The sequence below is a fragment of the Chrysochloris asiatica genome, unplaced genomic scaffold (assembly GCF_000296735.1).
Source record: "Chrysochloris asiatica unplaced genomic scaffold, ChrAsi1.0 scaffold00249, whole genome shotgun sequence".
NCBI lineage: Eukaryota > Metazoa > Chordata > Mammalia > Afrosoricida > Chrysochloridae > Chrysochloris > Chrysochloris asiatica.
In genome coordinates, this window is record NW_006408767.1 from 3,044,875 (window position 1) to 3,069,099 (window position 24,225).

A 24,225-nucleotide genomic window follows, 5' to 3' on the forward strand; every position below is an offset into this window, starting at 1 on the left:
ATAAAAGGTGGATTTTTGAAACTGGTAGAGATTACTTTGCTATAGTCAAATGTGATCCAAAACTTTTCTCTTCTGACTTCTCCCTCCTCCTTTAAAACAGCCCATGAAAAGAAAAGTTAATTTTTAAAGGTTCTTCTAATTGTGTTCAGCTGGCTTCTTGTTTGTTTCTAGGAGACTTGTTAATGGAGGTTGAGGTGGAATGCGTGAAGTTTAGTTCAGCACAGCCGCTGGTACACACTGAGTAATAGGGGGGTCTTACTTAAAGCTGACAGCAGGCCCAGACTGTAGTGTGAGTAATTAAAAAGAAAAGATTCTTGGTTGTTTCTAGGTCTGAATTTCCCATCTAGACCTGTTGTTCTCTTCTGCCCACTTTTTAGTAGATAAAGAGAAAATTGTCAACATACTAGTTTTAAAATGTTAACATATTAGTTCAGTATTTTATGATATAGTTAAATATCAAGTAGAGGTATACAAACTGGTTTAAAGAAAAGATACAATTTTACTAGGTCTTTTTTTTTTTTCTTCCATATTAATTCAGGCATTCAGATAGATTGTTAGAGAAGACTAATTTTAATTAGTATATATATGCATAGTTTTTCACTCAAATCGGAACATTGAAAACATAGATTTGGGTTCTAGAACATGTGTATTTGTCTTTCTGTTTAGATGTCCGATATGCCAAAGCCTGCCTTCATGAAGCAGAACCTGGATGAGCTTGGAATAGGAACATACCACAACATTGCCTTTATACATCCTGACACTCCTATCATTAAAGCCTTGAACATATTTGTAGAAAGACGAATATCAGCTTTGCCTGTTGTGGATGAGTCAGGTTTGTGTGTTTGGCCATACCAGTTAAATAGAAACAGTTACTTGTCTGAGTTATTTGGGGATTCCATGTAATATTCTTTTTAAATGATATATATATCAGATTAGTGGGGGAAATGAAATTTAGTTCTGGTGGGTACATTTAGCTCCAAGATACAGGATAAGAGCAATTTTAAACGAGTTTATTTTCAGTAAGACATGATTTCATGTCCATTTAAAAATAGAAAAGTAATTTTATTTGTTAATGCTTTATTTCTTGTTATAAGAAGCCCTGGTGGCCCAATGGGTAAATGCTTAGCTGTTAACTGGAAGCTCAGTTGTTCTAATCCACTGGTTGCTCTGTGATAGAAAGATGTGGCAGTTTGAGTCCATAAAGACACAGCCTTAGACCCTCTGAGGCAATTCTTCTCTGTCCTGTAGGTCTGCTATGAATCAGAATTCACTGGATAAGGGGTTTGGGGGGGTCAGGGGGGCAGTAGGGGAGTGGTTTATTTCCTGTTCATTATCTAGTTAAAACTGATATTAAATGAATTGTATTTTATTTCTAAGATTTTTTTCTAATGTGTATTTTCATTTTTTAGGAAAAGTTGTAGATATTTATTCCAAATTTGATGTTATTGTAAGTATTTTCAAACCTATTATTCAGAATACAATTTGAAACATGCTTATTAATTTTGTGGGGGTTTTTTCCTCTAATTTAATCATTTCTAACTTATTTGAATATGCAAATCTTAACAGAATTCCATAAACTCCCCATAGTAATTGCATTTTAAATAATTCATTGATTTGTCAATACAAGGGGGATTCAAAAAGTTTGTGGAAAGTGGAATAGGAAGATAATGGAATTTTTTTTAAAAAATGATAATGAAAATTTCCAGGAACTTTTTGTAGCCCTCTCATACACTGGTAGCATTTTATTTATGCCTCTGCCTTCTCAGTGTAGATTTTATCCATCATTGCAACATTTGTGTATATTTTGAATGGCTGTGTTTCTCTGAGTACAGCAATATTTATCCAGCCCTAGGCAATATGTTTAGTGGGTGCTTGCAAAAACCCCAAAATCTTTTTACAGCACACATTCTGCTGTTCACTGATTGGACTACAGCTTTATAGAAGGTAGCAACAGTTAGCAGATACAGTTATGTAAAAATCTTTGAGTCTTGCTCTAAATCGACTAGATTTATGGTTGGTGCTACATTTTTCCATTTGGTTTGTTTTACATTTTAAATTAACTTCCTTAAAATAGAGTTTAATACTGTTTCTTAGAAAGGATTCTGGTATTTTGATAACCTCAGTTACACCATTTTCTGTCACAATATCGACCTCAAAATTAAATACTCATTTGTAGTTGTCATAAATTATTTTGGTTCATTGTATTATAATTAACATAATAAAACACTCATACATTTACTGGAATTTTTATTTAATGGGACTCCTCAGGCCTGATTACATAATATTGGATGGGTCCCTAACACATTCCCACTGAAAGCTTTGCTTCCTGGGGTGTAGGGGTAGTGGAAAAATGAATTAAAAAGTTAATGGAATTTTTACACAAACTTTTTGAAGCCTCTTCATATAATATAGACTTTCATTAATATGATAAGACTGTGAAATAACAGTGTTAGGGGCATACTGTGAACTTAAAAGAGAACTTAGAGTGGTAATAAAGGTAAACATTAAGTGCCTTAAGCTTACTAACTTTGGTCACTAGCATGAATTGAGATGGAAAGATGGACCTCATTGTGACTTTATTACAGAATCTTGCTGCTGAGAAAACCTACAATAACCTCGATATCACAGTGACGCAGGCCCTGCAGCACCGGTCACAGTATTTTGAAGGGGTTGTGAAGTGCAATAAGCTGGAAACACTGGAGACCATTGTGGACAGAATAGTGAGAGCTGAGGTGAGGTGGCCTACCACATTCCTTCCTCCCTCCTTCCTTGTTTTGAAAAGTCGTGTTGCAAAAAGCAGAGGCAGCCCTTTGTTGTTGTTAAGTGTTGTTGAGTAAGTTCTGACTCATAGTGATCCTGTGTAGGGTTTCCAAGGAGTGGCTAGTGGGTCTGAACTTCTGACCTTGTGGTTACCAGTCTACTGCTTATCATACAATGCCGCACCAAGACTTCATGGCTGTCCTTTAGGTCAGGTTGAATAGTATGTCTCCCTGTGCCAGAGCATGACACACTGCTTGGCATATAGTAGGTCATCAGTGAATGTTGAATTGAATTTATAAGTCCTCATATCATAGGTGTGTGTTCAATAAACTGGTAAGATACTCCCATGGTTTATATATACATACATACATATATATATGTATGTGTGTGTATGTATGTATGTATGTAGTGGTGGTGGTAAGTGCCGTCAAGTTGATTCTGACTCATAGCGACCGTGTAGTTTCCGAGGCTGAGGGATGGGTTCAAACATCCAACCTTTAGATGAGTATTTGTATGCTACCCAGTGATTATTCCTCCCCTTAGGACTTTCAAACTGTTTTGTATGGCATCCTAAGTGAAAAATAGAGTGTTTTACATCCTCTCTAACTCTATATGTTTGTTGTTAAGAAGTGCTCTCCAGTCCACTCTGACTCGTAGCAATCCTGTATGGAGTTTCCAAGAAGTGGCTGGTGGGTTTGAATGAGCGACCTTGTGGTTAGTAGTCCAGTGCTGATCCTTCAGCACCACACCAGGAGTCCTTACTCTTCCCTAAAATCATTTGTTTCCATTGTTGCTAAAGAAGGACAAGAACAACATCTGATTTATCACTTGTTAGGACTGAGAAGTGGACCTTTGTTCCTCTGAACCAACCCTTAATTAGTTGTTGTTAAGTACCATCAAGTTGATTCCGACTCATAGCAACCCTATATTGGGTTTCTGAGAGCGCCTTGCAGTTAGTAGTCAAGTGCTTACCCTACAGCACCAGAGCAGGCAACACAAATTAATAATAGTACATCTGCTTTAATTTTTTTAAGTAAATGAAAGCATTTAGCCCAACAGGAAGAATACCTGCTTATTTTTTAGGCTAAAAGACTATCTTCCCCTTCCAAGACTAAGACTCAATGGGAATAAATGCTCTGATTGGTGACCACGTTCGTCACCAATTAGGGGAAGTGAGGGAAAAATAGCAATGAAGCTGCGAGCTAAGCCCTACAACATTAAATAGACTCCTGTGAACCCGGGTGGAGACCTGGTTGGCCAGCAATGTGGCAAGACCTGGGGACTCTTGGGCCCAGAGTCAGTGACATAGCCACAGAGGACTAGAGTGACGAGTGAAGTGTCCAGCTGATAAGAAGGGAGGGCATATGCACAAGAACACCCACACTAGCAGATAATACCCACTTGACCTGGCTTCAATGGCCGGATGATTAAAACTTGACTAGAAGAAGAAAGAAGACAAAAAAAAAAGAGTAATCTGATACAGTTTGATGAAGTTGACCTACACCTAAGGATACAGTAGCTCAAAAGAGGGAACAAATCTTTACAGTGAGGATCATTCCCACCCCCTCCATACATAGAGTAGACAGGGATGGGCAACTTGGACACTGGCTACCCAAAATGGGGGGGGCCTACAAAAGCAAATTATTGACTGATACAGAAAGCATCAAAAGAAGATGGACGGAACACACAGAGTCACTGTACCAAAAGAAAATGACTGATGTTCAGCCTCTCAAGAGGTAACGTAAGTCGCCGAGCTACCAATCTGGGAACGAGAATCGCCCACCTACTTGATCGCTATGTCTGGCTCCTCTAGTGTCACCGCTTTGAAAAAGTGGTGTAGCAGCTCTGGTTGGAGGCCAGGCTCAACCACGTGAAGGGCTCCCAGGTAGCTACAGATTTGAAACAATTCTGTCTGCAGAATGCTCAACATGACCTGTTGCTGACTGGTATATCATCAAGTACAAATCCCTTTAGATCCCAGAAAGTCTGTTCATTTTTGTAGTCAAATGAATCTTTCACAGGTTTCTTAAACTATTCTTCATGAACCAGTGAATATTCAAAGGAGAGCTAAATTTGAAGCCTGTACAAAAACATATCCCTAAACACATGTGCCATACTATACAAATGTCTACTTTTGTCAGTCCTTAACATCATGAATTTCTGTTTCACAAGGGTGACTGTTTTATATACACTGGCATCCGCGTATCATGAAAGACCATGGGCTACCAAAAGAACCAACAGATCTGTGTTGGAAGAAGTGCAGAGTGCTCCTTGAAGGCCAGGATGACCAAACTTCGTCTCTCATACTTCAGACATATTGTGAGGCAGGACCAGTCCCTAGAGAAGAATATCATTTTTGGTAAAGTGGCTGGTCAGAGAAAAAGAGGATAGATTGACAAGAGTGACAGCATCAATTGGCTCAAGCATGGCACCAATTGTGAGGTTGGCCCAGTACCAGGCAGTGTTTCGTTTTGTTGGGCATTGAGTCGCTATGAGTCAGTACTGACTCGATGGCACCTAACAACAACAACCCACAGCCATCAAGTCAGTTTGGACTCATAACCCCACTATACAGGATTTCTGAAACTCAATTTTTACAGGACCGGTCTGCCTTATCTTTCACCCACAGAAAAGCTGGGTTTGAACTGCCAACCAATGGCTAGCAGCCCAGTGCCTAACCCACAGCATCACCAGGGCTCCTTATTTATCAAGACTGTAGACATCACATGATGGCGTACTTTGTAACTATTGAAAGTTGTGTTACAGAAAACCATTTGTTGATATGGAAATACATTAACATTATGTGGCCTAAAGAAGAAACCAGTTAGTATATACGAGGGGTTCAAAAAGGTCATAGAAAAATGGAATTAAAGGAGCCTGGAATTTTCCCACCAACACTCTGAAGGCCTCTGGAACAATATGATGTTTTCTGTTTATGTACGATGTTGCATTGGCAGGGAAACAAGGGTTAGAAGGACATTCACCAGAACAGTAGCTGTCAGGGCTTCGAGTGGTGGTTGATGTGAGGGCGTAGTCTTGTCTGTTTCTTAAGAAACCTCATCTGAACATGAAGTACTCTTAGGAAGAAGAAAGTGTGTTAAGGAATTATTCCAGTCATAAAAAATTATTTTAACTTTTTATTGTGTATTATGAATTGCCTGAAGGTTTATATAGCAAATGTATTTTTCCTTCAACATTTCATATATCTTGTGTTTCATGTCAATGTAACATCACTTATCCCACTTCCTATGATTCCTGTTTCCATTCTTCCTCCTCCTTTCCTAACCCTTCTGAACTTTTGTCCTTGGGGAAATGATGCCTTTTTTCAAAAAATAATCAAATGGTTGATTATTTTAAGGCAGGCGTGGGGAACCTTTTTTCTGTCAAGTACCCTAGCATCATTTGCAAGCCATACAAAATTATTAATTTTAAAATTAGCCTGCTATATTTGGTCCAACATTTATTTAATTAACTCATCCCTAAAGTGATGGCTAGTATTGCAGTTGCCTTGGCAGTCAGACCCAATGATTTCATGAGCCATATAAAGGCTGGATGTTCCCCACCCCTGTTGTAAGGTGTACATACAGACCTTTCTGTCGTTTGGCTGAAAATTGAGTATTGGGGGGATAGTTCTTTTCCACACCAGCAAGGTGACTAAGCGTCATAATCTCAGGATTCTACCAGTCTCTACTTAACAGTACGCCTGGTCTTCATGATTTTGATGATAGTGGAAGCTACGCATAAGCTAATTCTTCTGGTATCAGGGTCATGAAGACTGATGTTTCTGTGGTCAAGTTAGGTCATCGGACCAATTGTTTCCATGTATCTTCTAATTTCTTCATTCTTCTTTATTCCAGAGGGGGTAGAAACCAATAATTTGCACCTTACATGAATGCTTGTGAGCTTTTACAACCCGTTACCACTTAAACCAAAGTGGGACACAGAACATGTCGTTGTGGACTAGGTTATGCCAGTAGACCTTGATATCCCATGAGACTTGTGGTCAGGCATTTGGTTATGGCTAAGAAGGTTTCATAACTGCCCTCACTATGATCCACCACCTTCATGGAGATTGCATGCAGCCTGTATGTCTATCCATGCATCCACTTGTTAAGTGTCGTCTAGTTGGTTCCGACTCACAGTGATTCTGTAAATTTTTACTGTAGCAGAAAACCTCGTCTTTCTCCTGCAGAACTACTGGTCGACTGGGACCACAAACCTTGTAGTTCACAAGCCGGTGCTTATCTTACAGAGTCAGCACATTCCCACATCTCCTGGTAGATCACTGTTATTGCAGGATTATATATTTGACAGTGTTTACCTCTGTTGCCTTTAATTCTTGTACTCTGCCCAGTATTTTCTCCTGCCTCTGTCATTTTTTGCTGACCTCCCTCTTACTGTATATTACCTTCCCTTTCACCCGAGTTCATACGTTATTAATTTACCCTCCCTCCCTTACCACCCCTTTTAACCATCAGAAAATATTTTAAATGTGAAAACCTTGATTTATTATAATAGTGGTTTTGTGAAAGATTTTTTCTTTTGCAATTTACTTGTTAGACCAGCATAATGCCCTCTAGTTCATCCTTGTTATGAGGTGTTTCACAGATTGATGATTAATCTTAAATTTAGTATAGTATTCTATTGTGTATTTGTACCATACTTTGTTGACCCATTCTTCCATTGATGGGCATTTGGATTGCTTCCATGTGTTTGCATATATGTTTCTATTCATGTCATGGTTCTTATTTCTCTAGGATAATATTCCAAGTAGTGGGATTGCTGGATCATGTATTTATTTTTCACAGTGGCTACACCATTTTACATTATCACCAGCAGTTTACAAGAGTTCCAGGCGCTCCTTACCCTTGCCAGCATTTGTTGTTTTCTGGTTTGTTGAACTTTGCTGCTATAGCTAATTTTTTCATATGTTTGTTGACTGCCTAAATGTCTTCTTTTGGTGAGGTTTATGTCCTCTGCCCATTTTTTAACTGGATTGTGTGTTTTTCTAGATGATCAATTTTAGAGACTAATCCCTCTTCTGATTAGGTGTCAAAAATTTTTTCCCAGTGTGTGTTCTCATTCTACTCTTTTGGTGAAATCTTTTTTTTTTTTAAACACTTTGTTGTGTTTAAAGAGAGCAGATCATCAGTTAACAGCATTTACCTCTATTCACTTTAACTGTTACGTTTCTCCCTGTATTCACTTTAACTGTTACGTTTCTCCCTGTATCTCCTGCCACCCCATCTTTCCTGTGCCAACCTCTCTCCGGTTGTATATCACCTGCCCCATCACCTGTCTATCTTCTAGCGTATGTTATCATTTCTTCTACCACCATCCCTTTTTTGTGTGTACAAAAAAAAAATTCACAGGGGTATATATAATCGTCTAAACAACCAAAGGGCACATTCTGGAAGCCAGCCTCCTAGCCACCAGCACACCGCTTTTCTCTTCCCATGAGTCTAGAGTCCTCAGCTGCTCAGTCTCTCCATACCAGTCTCTCCATACCATCACCTCTGCCTCCATCTCTGGTGTCGCTGCTTCTCTGGTGAGAGTCCTATGCTGTTCTCTCTCAATGGTTCTAGAGTCCTCTGTTCCTGGAATGTAACGTTAGCTACTCCCTCCTTTTTGTTACATAAATCTACCTTTACAATTGTGACAATCAAAATTAGGTATGTTAACAGTTAGACAAGAGGAAAACAACGATTCAATGGGGATTCGACCTTCCCCGCATACTCTGAAACTAAAGGTATGAAAGTAGCTGGCTTACAAGTTTTCAAGAGGGAGTGAAAACTTTTAAAGCATATGAATGTCTAATTTTTAAGAGGTCCCACTCATTGTGTTCTGTTGTTTGTGTTGTGAGTTATGTGTCATGTACTGGGGCCACTAAATTTGTTCCTTTTTTAAATTGGTAATATTTTTTAGCTCTGAATTTTACATTTAGGTGTTTGATTAATCATGCATTCGTTTTTGTATATGGAATAAGATATGGGGCCTGTTTCATTCTTCTGCCAAGTGACTAGCCTGTTAGCCGGCATCATTTGTTAAAGACACTTTTAGATTTGTATAGCAGGTTTTGAGATCAGGAAGTACGAGGCCTCCTGTTTTCTTGTTCTTTAGTCATGTTTTGCTTATCTGGGGTCTCTTTCTTTTTCATATAAAGTTAGTGATTAGTTTTTCCATCTTTTATAAGATGATGGAATATGGATTGAGATTGTATTACATCTGTAGATCATTTTAAGTAGTAGAGGCATCTTCACGTGGTTGTCTTCCTATTCATGAGCTTGGTATAGTTTGGTTAGTCACTTTGCTGAAATCTTTCAGTTTCAGTAATTCTCTTGCTGAGACTTTCTGTGTATAGAATCATATCATTTACAAATAGAGAAGGCTTTACTTCTTCTACCCCCATTTGGAAGATTTTCATTTTCCTTTCTTGCCTTATGACTGGCTAGGAAGGACCACCAGCATAATATTGAGTAGGAATGGTGATACAGAATATCGTTGTCTCAAAGAGAACCTCACCGTTCGCATTTTTATCAGGATTGTGTGTTGGATTTTGTCATATGCCTTTTTTTGCATCAGTTGATTTGATCATATTCTTTTCCTTTATGTAATGGATTACATTGGTTTTTTTGTGTGTGGTTTTTGTTTGTTTACTGGCTAGGATTTTGTTGAGAATTTAAAAACCTATATTCATGAGGGATTTTTGCTGACTCTTAGTCTGGTTTGGGTATCAAGGTTATGCTTATGTCATAAATTGAATTCAGGTACATTCTACTCTTTTCTATATAGTATGAAATAAAGTAGACTTGGTGTCAGCTCTTCCCTCGTTGTGCTTGGTAGATTTTGCCTATGAAGCCATCTGAGCCTGGACTTTTTTCTATTAGGAGTTTAATGGCATGATCAATTTCATCTTTTGTAATGAGTCTGCTCAAATTTTCTACCTCATTATATTTGTTTAGTTAAGTAATAGTGTTTTTAGAAATTTGTCCATTTATAATTGCTGATGATTGGAATGCGGAAGTTGAAAACAAAAGTATCAATAGTTGGAAAATAGGGCCTTCATGGTAGAAATGACACTGGAGATTACGTGATAGAATTTTTTAAGACAAATGACTTATTCATTATAAATACCTTTTTTCAACAACATACACTTGGAATCAAAAGATGGTAGAAATATGTAGAGTGACTGTACCAAAAAAAGCTGGATTGTATGAAGAAAACTGGAATCAGCCTGCAATATGCAGATGAACAACCTTGCTTGCTTAAAGCAAAGAGGACTAGACATACTTAATGTTAAAGATGAAAGACTACAGCCTTCAGTATGGATTTCACCTCAGTGTAAAGAAAACAAAAATCCTTACAATTGGACCAGTAAATAGTATCATGATAAACAGAAGATTGAAGTTATCAAAGACTTCATTTTGCTTGACTCCACAATTAGCACTCCTGGAAACGGCAGTCAAGAAATCAGCAGTTGTATTGCATTAAGCACATCTGCTGCAAAAGAATTCTTTCAAATGTTGAAGAACAGAGATGTCAGAGGATTAATGTGCATATGAACGGGTGAAAGTTGGGCAGTGAATAAGGAAGACTGTAAAAGAATTGATACATTTGAATTATGGTATTGGAGAAGAATATTGAAAGTATCATGAACTGCCAGAAGGAAAAAAAAAAACATCTGTTATGAAAAAAGTGTGGCCACAATGCCTGTAAAAAGTAAGGATGGCAAGACTTCATCTCTTGTACTTTGGACATGCTGTTTGGAGGGACAAGTCTATGAAGAATGACATGATGCTTGGAAAATTGGCAGGCCAGTGAAAAAGAGAAAGACCCCCAGTGATAGCATCGATGGGTTCAAAACAAAACACGACAGCAACTGTATGGATGGGGCTGGAATGGGCATTGACGCTCATCGTCTCCATTTTGCTGTTTTGGTTTTTCGAGTGTGTGTGTGATGTTGCTAGTTTCACACAGCTTGTGCTGAGTTCATTTTGTTTGGGGATTTTCTTGTTGTTTTCTTCATTGCTGAAGACTTATAATTTTTTATTTGATACAAATGTTAATAACTTTTCTTGGTTACATTTATAAATTTCTTTCCTACTGTAAAACAGTTTTATCCTGAAATATACTTGACTTTCTTGTCATTTTAGAAGTTCTGTAACTGCAGTCTATTTTCTCATTTTGCCTGGTAGTTGTCTTCATTATAAATTGATGTTTCTGGTTTCTTACTTTCTGCCTTGTAGGTTTAGTTTGCATACTTGTATATCTGGCCTGGGAGCTATTATCATGTAGTTTTTGGTTCTCTGTTCAAAGAACTCCCTTTAATATTTTTCTAAAGTTACTCTGATTGGCAAGTTTTTTCTTTCACAGTTTTACATATGGCATTCCTTGCCTTCTTGCTTGCATGGTTTCTGTTGAGAAATCGAAGCTTAGTCTTAGTAGATCTCTTTTGTAGATAACTTTTCAGTTTTTCCAGGCTGTTCTTAAGATTCTGTCCTTGTCTTTGATTTTGGAAAGTTTGATTATGATGTATCTTGGCGATTCAGTTTGGGGTTCATTTAGCATCCTGAATGCTTTTGTTTGTTTGTTTTTGTCTGTTACTCAAATTCAGCAGATCATCTGCAGGTTATTCCTATTGATACTATTCCAAATAAATCTTTAAGACTTATTTCAGATTTTTTGCTGTTTTCTGATTGTTCTTGTACCACACTAGTATTGAGAAACTTGTCTTCAAGCTCGACCTGCCATTGCTTAGTATTTATCTTATGGATTTACTATTTACATATTTTGTATAATTTTTCATTTATTTTTTGCATTTGTTCATCTACTGTTTTCCTGAATTCTTTTAAAGGTTTTTCTGGGTTCTCCTTGCTTTCATCTGCAGCTTGCTTCATGTTTCTCTCAGTCCTGTGAAGGTACCTAAATATCACTCTATGGATTTTCTTCATCAGGTAGTTCCAATCCCTTTTATCCCTCAGTAACACTTTCTGGCTCTGCATCTTTGAGACACTATGGTGCCATTGTATTTGCATTAGTTTATTACTGTATCTTGGTGTGGTCCTAGGCACTCACCACCTGCTTTCCTGGTGGTAGGTGTTATTTAAGAATGTCGTTTATGGTGGGTTTGACTGTTGTCTTTCATTTATCAGGGATATAAGATTTGGTTCTTGCCTAGTGCCCGGTGCTGTTGTGGCTGAACTGTATGGGGTACTGTTGGGTGAGGTATAAAGAGAAACACACAGGAGAAAAGAAACAACAACAGTGAAAAAAAGAGTAAGGATAATAAAACCAGGGAAGAGAAAATGGAAACAAAACAAACAAACAAAAAAACCCAACAAAGTAAGAGATAAGGAAAGGAAAAACCTGGGCCTCAGTGATGCGAAAACTCGGGGGAACCTCCTGCCAGCCAAGGAGCTCACAAGGATGATGAGAGGGTGGGTGGTATACCAGATCCTACCTGGGGTTGCTTGTTGTTATTATGTGCCGTGGAGTCGGTTCCCACTCATAGGGTTTTGGAGGCTGTAAATCTGTATGGGAGCAGAAAGCCTCATCTTTCTCCTGTGGAGCAGCTGCTAGTTTCGAACTGATGACCTTGTGATTCACAGCCCGATTCGTAACCACTACACTACCAGAGCTCCTTTGCTGTAGGCCTACGTGTTATTTATGTTTAGGGCACCCAATCCAGAAGTAGTTCATGCAGGCCCAAAGGAACTCTTTCAGGCCCAGAGGGTAAAGGGTATTAGGGTGGGTGGTTATGAGCTATCCTGCTAGTCTGTGACTGACTCTGTGCATTCTGCAGATCTCAGGAAGTAGAGTTCACACCTGACTTCAGGTAGTGTTGCCACCACCCTACTCACAATAACCTGGATCACATCCCTACTCACAATAACCTGGCTCACAAAGATTAGAGCAAGGCATCTGCATCATCAGGCAGATGACGCAAAAGTTCAAGATGGCTGTAGCTCCTCAGGCCAACCACAGTCCACCCGTCTGTCTCCTTCCTTGTTGCCCCCTGTTCAGCTGCTGCTTCTAGTCAATATTCAGTCCATTTCTCTTTCCTTTCCTCTGAAATTCAGGGTTCCAGGATTATTAACATCTGTGTGTTTCATTTGGTATCTTGTTTCTTTGTTGTAGAACCTGTGTAAACATGTCTGCCTAGTCCACCACCTTGACTGACAAAGTATTTTTGAATAAAGCGCATAATTTGATAGTTCTTTTTTTGAGGTGTGATTCTAGTAAAATTTATGTAAGTTCCTTTTCCTGAGAAAGGAATTTATGTTTTAGACTTAGCATCAGATGAAAAGAAAATACGTTTATGTCTGGAATGCAACTTAACACTCTGGGTCAAAGGGATTCCCCTCAACCTTCTAAGTTACTATCAGTAAAGCTTGTTTAGTGCGGAATATAAAGTTTTCTCTGATCCTTGATGTAAAACAATTATAACTTTCATTTATAGCTACATTTCCTAAATAATTGTGTTGAAAAACTTCCAACTGAAGGCTTTCTATGGTAAACAGCTTTTCTAAATTTGTTGACTGATATGAGAAAAATTACCAACTGACAGTATTTGGGGGGTTGTTTGCTTTTGACCTAAAGTAAGCTTTAATGTCAAATGCTTCTCTGGCAAAATATTAGAGAAGAAAACATAAAAGCAGAATCCGCTCTTCTGTGTTCCTCATTCTGTATTCAAATATAATAGAAACAGTTCTCTAAGTTAACAGATAAGAGGTGGTCAGTTTTGTTATAAGTAATACTTGTTTTGGAATAGAAAAATATAATCTATTATTACTTATGAACTTAGTGTAGAGAAAAGATGATCTCAAATAAAAAGCTCTCTAAACGTAGTGACCCTGTACTTACAGTTTCAGTGTCATTTGAGTATCTTCCCCATGTAAAACAGGTATCTTCTACTTATTAGAAACTGAGGTATAGCTTTTAAATATTTCAGCTGTTGTGCGAGAATATAGCTTCATTGTATTTAGATTATTCTGTCTTAAAATTTGAAAACTTTGGACAGAGCTGGCTGATTTTTCTAAGGTGTTTGAGAAATTAAGCATTAAATTTTAAAGACTTTCAAAAGGTTCCACACACTGTTTCTTTTTATGTGTGGAATGTATGCATCGTATAGTACATGACTAAATTTTCCCTGCCTGCTACCTATTAATTGTATTAATAGATATTGAACTTTATAATCTAAACATTCACTCATGGTTTCCTTTGTTGCTGTTTGCAGGTTCATCGGCTGGTGGTAGTCAATGAAGCAGATAGTATTGTGGGTATTATTTCGCTGTCCGATATCCTCCAGGCCCTGATACTCACACCAGCAGGTATCAGTAGTGATTTCTGACCTCTCCTGGAAGTTTGTAGGACTAAAAATAGGGTGTAGGAGGTACAATGTTGTTGTTATTAAGTGCTATTTCAACTCATAGCGGGCCTGTATAGGGTTTTAGAGGCTGTAAATCTTTACAGAACTAGAGCCATCTTTCTCCCACCGAGCTGCTAGTGGGGTTGAACCACTGACCTTGCAGTTCCCCATCCTATCTTACAGAGCCACCACGCTCCTTAGGAGATACAATAGTGTGTAGCAAATATTTGTTTCCTACACATCTACGGAGTCCTGTTGTGGCACTGTGGGCTAATGCGCCACACTGCAAAGCTATTTAAACTGCAAGATCAGTGGTTCAAGCTCACCAGCTACTATTCGGAAACCCTATAAAGGGTCACTATGGGTTAGAACCGACTCGATGGCACTTCACACGACACATCTACTACATTTACTTTTATACATTAACGCTTTATGTGTGCTATTTTATATATTTTCTTTACTATTTCTGAAGCTTTAACGTTCTGTTTGTATGGGAAAAGTTTATCCAAAACTATTCTGAATACCTGACTTTTTATATTTATATTTATTAATGCATTCAAAAGCCCAGCAGTCCCTAAATGGTCAGGGCTTTATTGTCATTTCCTTTCAAAAGTTAGTACGTTGTTTTGCTTATTTTCGCACTGTTGTACTATTATTGTCGGTGCTGGCTCACAGTGACTCTCTGCAGGCGTTCCGAGAGCAACTGATGGGTGTGAACTGCCGCTCTTGAGTTGAGCAGTCGAGTTCTTAATACTGACTAGAGTCCTGGTGTGGCACTGTAGGATAAGCACTGGACTACAAGGTCAGTTTGAATCAAATTAGGGTCGCTGTGAATCGGAATCAACTCAACGGCACTTAACAACAACTGGAAAATCCTTTTAATGGTACCTATTAAAATCTTCATCAATCCATACAGACTTTTCCCCATTGACATTGTCTGGAGATTGCATTAACTATTCAACAGGGTTGATAGCTAAAATTTGCTCTTAGCATCTCAACCACTAAACTTGCAGAGAAGGAAGGAGAGAGCTTTATAAAAGAAGAGGTGGTGATATTAAGAGGCAAAACTTTGAAGGGTCTTAAAATTACCAGCCACCCCTCCTTACTTTCTTCCCATTCCTTCTACCCTCCCTGTGTCCCCATTCTGAGTTAAATACAGACAACTCATCTTTGCTTTTGGGTGGGCTTCAGCCATTCATAGTGAACCCATGGGCCACAGTCTCTATGGCTGTGACCTTTATGGAAGCGCTCACCAGGCCTTGCTGCCACAGAGCTGCTGGATGAATTTGAGCTACCAACCTTGAGGTCAGTAGTCAAATACAAACCATTTACATCACCTAGGGATCGCTCGATCTAGACCCAAGACAAGGATGTGAAAGTCAGTGAGATACACTGTGAACTCTTCAAAGTTAAAAATTATGTGTATGTATATTAGGGTATTGATTTTTCTTGAGTTCAGAAAGCATTCAAACACAGCTAAGACTAGTTTGTAATTTATCTTTAAGATACTGACCCAAATGTAATCCCTACCACTGTGAGAACAGATCTCACTCACTAATTTAAATACTAAGAATGATTCCAGCAGCGCCCTGATTTTTCAGTGTGGTCCTCAGACCAACACTATGAGGTCTAACTGGGGACGTTATGTATTAGAAATGTGACGTCTCGGGTCCTCTCTCATCTAGTGGATCAGAAACCATTGTAGTGGGATCTAGTGCAATCATTTTCAAGTTTCAGGTTAGAAAGAACTGAATCGTCTTTACAAAATACCATGATATAACTAAAATCATTCTTTGAAATACCCTAAAACTAGAAATAACCCTTATTTTTTCCAGCAAAAGAAAGGATTAAACTGTTAACAGATATGCCCACTCCTCACTTACCTATCTGGTCACTATGCAAAATCAGCATTATTTGAGAGTTGGGGGCTGACTCCCTCTTCCTGTCTGTTTGCTCACCCCCCACAGGTGCCTCCCTGACATGTTGCTTGATAAATGTAAGAGGTGGTAGTGGTCAGGTATTGCCCACCCCGAGCACCCTGTCTGCCCATTGACTCACATTTGGCTGCTGTCCTCAAGTGGCCCAGCCATCACTAGGGGACTCCCAGTATCCTTTGGGGTGGCTCTCAGAGGGTGTGGGGTCCAGACTGTTGGAGGCACCACTTAAGAATTTTTTCAAAAATCAGATATCAGATAATGAGATAGTCAATAAGCAAGGAGAAATTGTGAGCGACTCAAACAGACAAAACACTGAGCCGAGCGAGGAAACCAGACTAACACACGTTATAAACTTCCACCCCAGCAAAACTACACTACACCTCAGCTCAAAAGAGGAAAAAAGGCCACTTCTGTGGGCAAGCCATCCCCACGGGCACAGGATGTGGCACCTCAGAAAAACACCCTTTGCCTCTAGTAAGGCACACAATTTGGCCAGTGGGGTCAGGCTGGGTGTCAACTCCTATTGATCTCCTTTCCGAGATTCTACATATTGCCAACTCAGAGGAGTAAAGTCATTTATTCTTTTGATGCCTTGGTGTCTCAAACCATTTTAATGAAGATTTTTGAGTCTAAATTTCCATTCAGATTTGATTAATGCCTCTTCTATCCATGGTACTGCAGGGTAGAAATCTATTCCACAGTTGTGATTTCAAATGTACATGTATATATGTATATTTGTAGAGAGAGAGGGAGTGTGAGTGAAGGATGGTTGAATTAGCCTTCTTTATACTATATGGTATCTATTGTTTAATTTAGGAATATGTTCCTAATAATTGGATTGCAAGTTAGTATTTGGAGCAAAACTCATTTGGAACTCAGGGACCAGTTGCATTAAATTACCTATAATATACTTAAGCTGTCTGAATTTAGCCAACTACTTCCTCAGCTGCAGAGTGAGCCAGCCACCCTACTCGGGTCTCCTGCTGGAGTGTGGTGAGGATGACATGGCACATGATTGCGAGCCTATGGCATGGTCAATGAGAGGCAGGCACGTGTAACAAGTGCCACTATTCACACAAATGCAAGGAAGGCCCTGGTGTAGATACCCTTTTCTCTAGATTATGAGTAAAGTTTCTCATTGAGGATACTAAGCCAGTATAGTAATACTTTGTTTCAAAACATTTTCAGCAATTGTCAAACGTAGACTGTCCACGTGAGCTGAAATGTATACAAGGAGTAAGCTTTCTGTTGGTCAAAGCACAGTCTTTTAGCCCTTGATTCTAAACTATCTCAATGGTCTGGTATCTTCATGTCTGGTGAGGAAGTAGAAAAAAAATGTGTTGTGGTATGAAAATTATTAGCTTTCTCTACCAACCCATTGAAATATCTTTAAACATGTTATATTTTTTTTTCCCCCATATTTTTGTAAGTAACCAAAACACATGTACTTAGAACTCTTTTTTTTTTCCTAATTAGATGATGTATTTAGAACTCTGGAGTACCGTAGGAATTTAAAGTGTGCTGTTCTACTGAGGGGCTGCCTTCTGTACCTCTCTCCCTCTTCTGCAGCCCGCAGTGCCCTCCTCAGACCCAACAGGGTATGGTTAGAAAACCCCAGAGACCAAGACTCGCTGCTTTTCTCACAGAGCACATGGTTTCTGCAGCACACTGAAATGTTTGCTTTTCATGGCTGACAGGTACCACAGAGAAGGAGACAGAAGCTGAATGACTGCGTGCATTCGCCCTGGAGGACTTGAACAGCGCTCTGGGTCACTTTTTACCTCTTGAACACTGACCAGAAGAGAAGAGAGTAAAATGGTTAAGAATGTATATCAGGGTTTAGGGTCTTTTTTCCCAGTGATGTTGAAACTAAGTATAACAGAAAGGTTTTGGGATTGCTTGAAGATTCAGGCTTGTGTTGAAAGACTATTTCCAGACCTTAGTCTGAGATTTCAAATACTGTCTGTCATCAAAGTGTATTGTGTCCTAGAAGTCGTCTTTTCTATTTCAAAAGGTCCATCCGCTGGTGTGCAGCAGGTCATGTGACATAAGGTGAGTGTGTGGCATATTCCGATCATAGTGCCTTATGTCAGAACACAACAATATGTCATCACAACTGGGGCACACTGGTGGGTGATCTGCTGGACTGTGAATACCTGAACCTCTTACCAAATCAGCTTGTTTTCATTACACTTGTCCAAAAGTTATTTGAATATAAGTCATTACTTTAAACCTCTAATGGCAGTTTTATGTTTAAATGTTTTGTTTGGAACTACGGTGTAAAAACAAGACTGCATCTCAAACTATTTATTTTTACTTTCATGGCAGTTTTGTTCACCTCTTGTGGTGGGTATACACTTTACCATAGCCATTAATAAACTATTGGTTGTCATTTTTAAATAACACATTTCTCATTATTTAAGCTTGGATCTGGAAAGGGTCTGATTTTCAAGGTAGACACTGGGAGGATGTAGAAGTTAGCGTTTCTGAAAGCCGGCACGCAAGTCTACTGACAGGCGGGAAGGAGGGCTGTCAGGGTGTGGGGCAGAGAGGCGTCTATTTTTTGTGTGTGTATTCAAATGTAAAATCATGATGTTTGTATGACTGCTGAAGATTTTTTTTTTTTTTTTTTTTGTAAATTTTACTGTGGCACATACAGTATTGTCATACAGTTGAAGAGAAACAGAAAGTTCCCTAGTTTAAAAGTGCTTCTGAAAATGTTGACACTGTATATATGAATATACTTTGATTATGAGGTTGTTGGTTTCTTTTTTTGCAAATTAAAAAAACTTAAAATAAATCCTACTATCTATCATTTTGTTAAAAAAGTTCTTTAAAATCTCACATATTTCATTGTATATTAATAAAAATGCTACCTGCAAATTATCTACTTAGATATTTCTCTCCATTTAAAGGGGAATATGAATTCTGGGTCATAATTAGGAAGACAACTTCAGTGTTTTGAGTTACGAACATATTTTAAAATTGCCACATAGATATTCTTGTCCTAAGAGTGGGGTCCACAGGTGCTACCTGAGGAGAAGAGTCATGTGGACTGGACAGTGGGAAGGCTCCGGCCCTTGCCTGAGCAGGAAGGCTAGCAGAAGTGCCACAGGGCAGAGGTGGAGAGAAGCACAAAGGGGCAGGTTTGTGCTCCCTTAGCCCAGGAAAATGAAATAAGAAAGTGGTCTTACAAACACACATCACCCAAGGAACCCAACTGGTGGAGCTAGCTGGCGTTGCTCCTTGGCCCAGCCATCTACCACAGGAAACAGCCACAGGCTAAACTTACTCCTGGGCCTTAGATGGGAATACCACCTACCTGTGCTTGGCATGCCCAGCAAAACCTGATGTCATAAACTCACCCACCCCAGCCCAACACTGCAACAACTTCCCCAGTGCTTTGGATACACCCACCCAACTCCACATGCCCACTCAGCAACCTGAGGAACTTGGTTCAGACCAGTAAATCCACGTGTGACACCACCCCTAAAGAAGCACTGCAACCACAACCACACACCAGACCAACACAGAGCTTGAGACACCTTCACAGAATCTGAACGGAGACCAGGACACTATCCTTGGTCTAGACTGGCATCATACCCAGGATGCTGTTAGGAGCAGTGCAGAGCCTTCAGCGTTGCCACTAACCTGAGCAAAACCAATGGGATCACTTCTAGCCCTGTGTGGTGCCTATGGCCCTGCCCTAGGCTTACTGCCCAGCACCTTACTAGCTGGCCCAGTCAGTCTGATGCAGCAGCCATGCCTAACCCAAGCCTAGCACCAACTGACACCAAGCCAGTATCACAAACACACACAGGCACACCTTCCCAACACCAGAAATACCCAGACACAAAAGAGATGAGGTTGAAGTAGATTGAGCAAAGCCAACCCGAGTCTAGGGACGAGTTTGGCTAGAATGGAAGACCCTGTGAACCTCAGAAGAAAGCAAAAAACAAGAGTAATCAAAAGAGAAAGAAGAAGTTAATCTGGCCTTAGAAAGCAAAAACAACTGAATAATTCTTAATTTCCTGTTAGCAATAGGCAATTATAAAGCATAAAGAGACAGAAAAAACAAACACAATTGTAGAAATCAAGGGATCAGATATATTGTCTGAGGAAAAAAAAAAAAAATGGAATTATCCAAGAAAAATTTCAAAGCATTAGTACTAAGAATGACGCAGGAGACAGATAGGGCTGAAAGGACTCAAAGGCCCATTAAAGGAGATTTTACTGTACCCATTTTCCCATGACGGAATATGGAAAGTAGTGGACTGTAAATAATACATAAACCCAGAAAAAGATGCCCAAGGGACAGGAATGATAAAAGCCACATCATGAGTCATGTGAGGGCTGCGCCTGGTTATTATCATCAACACTCTTAAGATATTTCCCAACAGATAATCCGAGCCAACCAGTTTTTGAAGTATGCACAGATAGAGGAACATGTATGCCTAGGGGTATTTTGACCAATGGACCAGAACTCCTGTGCATTCACCAGCCAAGAATGAGTCTTGTGAAATAGACCCAGCAAGCTCTAAGGTGACTGATTCCAACCTGTATTTGCCTGTGCTGTTCTTGCTAGGTGTCATTGAGTCTGTTCCGGCTCACAGTGACCCTGTATGAGGTTTCCAAGGAGCAACTGATGGGTTTGAACCACTGATCTTGTGATTAGCTGTTCACTGTTTCCTACAGTGCCACACCAGGATGCCCACCTAGTATCATGACTCTGCCTAAATGAATCATATCCTGAAAGTCCCCACCCCTTTGATGAATATGCTTTCTACCCTTTTTAATCCCAGATTTGCTCTCATTCAGGGAGACAGAAGCTAGCACTGTCTTCTCTCTCTGTCACGGGCTTTCTACAACCTTGCTTTAATAAAAGTTTTTGCTTCTCCTGGTCATTCTTGGTCGAAGGCAAGGACCAATCTTTTACAGGGTAGGACCAGAAACAGCAGGTGCACACACACTACCCCACCACTACCCATTCCAATGACAAGAATGTTCAAAGAGACAAAGGAAGACATGGAAATATCTAAAAGAAATCAGAAAGATAATATAAGAAAACAAAAATTTCAATGGAAGACTTTTTTTTTTTTTTAATTAGACATACTGGAACTTTAAAGGTACAGAAATGAACTCAATGGAAGGTCACAGAAGTAGAACTAAAATGACAGAAGTCAGAACCAGCAGACTTGAAGGCAGGGTCTTTGGGGTTGTTCAGTCTAAAGCATACAAAAATCTATATGCACTGAGCCTAGGGGCATGCAGAATGCCATTAAGAGGAATCATTCATCCATTATGGGAGTTCCAGAGTAAAAAGAAAACAAACAATGGCAGAAAACTTCACAAACATCACCAAACATGAAAATTTTTCCATCCATTAAGTGCCATAAATCCTATACAGGACTAATTCTAAAAGAAACACACTGAGACTATCATTCTTGAGAAGCAAGGATAAAGAGAAAATTGTGATCATAGTACAAGAAAAGTGAAGTATCACAGACAAGGGGTCCCCAATAACCCAATAAGGTTAAGTGCGACTTCTCTTTAGAAACCATTCAAACAAGATGGCAATGAGATAACATAATTAAAGTGCTGAAAGAAAACAATTGTCAGCCAGGAATTCAGCAAAATTATCAAAAATTATGTAAAAATCAAGACATTCTCAGACAAAAATTAAGAGAATGTGTTACTAACAGACTAGCTCTACAAGAAATACTGAAACACAAAAAAAGTAACACTTTATAGCAATCAGAAATAATAGATATATGGAGGGAGTGGGGAATGGGTACCATTAAACGAAAAGCATTGACAATATAAATATCAATAACACCTTTATAAATGGAGAAAAGATTGAAGTTGTCAAATACTTCAGTATACATGGCTACATTCAGGGGAAACCGCAATAAAAAAATCAATGTATTGCATTAGGCAAATCTGTGCCAAAAAACATATTTGAAGTGTAAAGAGCAAAGATGTCACTTTGAGAGGACTAGTGTGCTTGACCTAAGTCATGATACTTTCAATTGTCTCATATAGGTGTGACAGTTAGACTTCCTATCCATTTGGAAGTTCTGTCATTACATCATTTATTCCTTTTTGCTTTGTAGTTAAACTGTTTACAGATTTGACACCTCTGGTTTGCTACTTTTAGTCTTGTACAAAACTTATTTTTGAGAATTCCTTTTCTGGATTGATTTCTTTGTGATCATCATGTGTCTTCAACTCAGGTTGTTGTCTGACATTGTTGGTTTTCTGTCCAAAGACTCCCCATTATTATTTCTTGTAGGGTTAGTCTGGTTTTTACAAATTCTCTTTATAATTTCTGTGTCTCTGAAAATACCCTAATTTTACCATCATATTTGAGGAACATCTTTGCTGGATATTTAATTATCAGTTGACTTTTCTTTTTCCTTTACAAATTTTACATATATCATCTGTCACCATCTTCCCTGCATGATTTCTGCTGAGAAATCCGAGCTTAGTCTTATTGCTTGCCCTTTGTAAATAACATTTAATTTTTCCTGAGCTGCTCTCAAAATTCTTTATCGTTGGTTTTCGAAAGTTTGATTTGTGATATGTCTTGCTGATTTTCTTTTAGGGTTCATCCTGTATAAGGCGTCCTGGTAGCGTAGTGGTTGCACATTTGGCTGTTAACTGTGAGGTCAGCAGTTTGATTCTACCAGTTGCTCTGAGGGAGAAAGATGAGACTTTCTGTTCCTGTAAAGGTTGACAGCCTTGGAGGAAACCCTGCACCAGGTTGCTATAAGTTGGAGCCGAGTTCATGGCACACCACCGTAACAACCACCATCCTGCATAGGATTCTAAGAGATTCTTGGATGGGTATCTTTTTGTTATTAGTGATATTAGGGTGAGGTTTTCTGCTGGCAAATCTTCAGTAATTTTTGGTGTTCTTTTTACCTCCTCCTGTCTTGGAATTCTAATCACAAAAATTGTTCCTATTGATCCTACCTGACATAATTCTTAGGCTTTCTTCGTTTTTCTTATTTCATCTGATTTTTCTTCAAACAAATTAGTATTCAGGGATTTGTCTTCTAATTCAATCATCTGTTCATCAGCCAAATAGATTTTACTCTTGTGTCCTTGGCAATGTGTTATCCATCTCTGAAATTTTAGTGGTAATCTCTGGCTTTTTAATTTTTGCTTTGCATGTTGTTGGACAAAAGACTTCAACCACTGACATTCATGGAAGCAGAGTCAGGAAGTCAGGTGACATAATGCACTGGACAAAACTGTTGCACGAGACCTCTTTAAAGTGTTCAAGAGCAGGGCAGTGGTTGATTTTGCAGTCCAGGAACAGAGATCCCTGGAACCATCAATGAAGAAAAGCAAAGTACGGGACCCTGTCAGGGGAAGCAGTGACGCCAGGGATGGAGGCAGAGATGATGACGTGGAGAGAAGGAGCAGACTGGGATTCTGGACTTAGGGAGGGAGAGAGGCTGTGTGCTGGCAGCCAGGGGGCAGGTGTGCAGGGTGTATGCTTTGGTGGTTTGATGATGCATGCAAAGGATTGTAATAATTCAATGAAATGAAATACGATAGGATGAATGTAAACATAATGTTCTCCCATGTAAACTAACACATAATTCACCTTAAAAACTTAAAAAAAGAGGAGGCGGGGCTTGATGGCAGCTAGGGTAAAAGTGCAGTGAAGTTCGCCATCAGCCATACCACAGAATACCAGGCAAAGCAGCTCCAGGGCAGAGCTCCAAAACTCGGAACCACAGAGCTAGGAATATTTTAAAAGTTTGAAGGCTTATAGCTACTGGAACCTAAAGCTAAGGTAAGAAATCACATACTTTTGAATCGGCCAGGCTCGGAGCCCAAAGCTGACATCTTGGGCAAGACCAAGAGGGGGAGCAGAAATGCCACGGGAACCTCAGACCAAAGGTGGACAATACACTTTGTCGGTTTTGCTTTGTTCTACTTTTCTTTTGTATCTGTTTATATTGGTCCTCCCCCACTGTTTGCACACCTCCATTCTGGTGACTAGAGGGGATGCCTGAGCAAGTGGATACCCCCCACCCTAACCACTGGTGGGTTCTTCTACCATACATAAGCACAGATACTCTTAGCTCAAAAGCTAACCAAGAACTGTTTTTTTGTTTTGTTTTGTTTTATTTTTTGTTGTTGTTG

At 39.2% G+C, this 24,225-nt stretch overlaps 1 protein-coding gene across 1 annotated transcript in view; it reads left to right on the top strand.

The window, feature by feature from the left end:
- The window catches only part of PRKAG2 (protein kinase, AMP-activated, gamma 2 non-catalytic subunit), a 474,947-nt gene extending 457,153 nt beyond the window's left edge, over positions 1-17,794 (top strand). Inside the window, exons 13-17 of the mRNA XM_006873702.1 lie at positions 667-832; positions 1,410-1,447; positions 2,586-2,732; positions 13,997-14,090; positions 17,763-17,794. Of these exons, the coding sequence (XP_006873764.1) occupies positions 667-832; positions 1,410-1,447; positions 2,586-2,732; positions 13,997-14,090; positions 17,763-17,794 (477 nt within the window). The remainder of the gene's footprint in view (positions 1-666; positions 833-1,409; positions 1,448-2,585; positions 2,733-13,996; positions 14,091-17,762) is intronic.
- Positions 17,795-24,225: the final 6,431 nt, after the last annotated feature.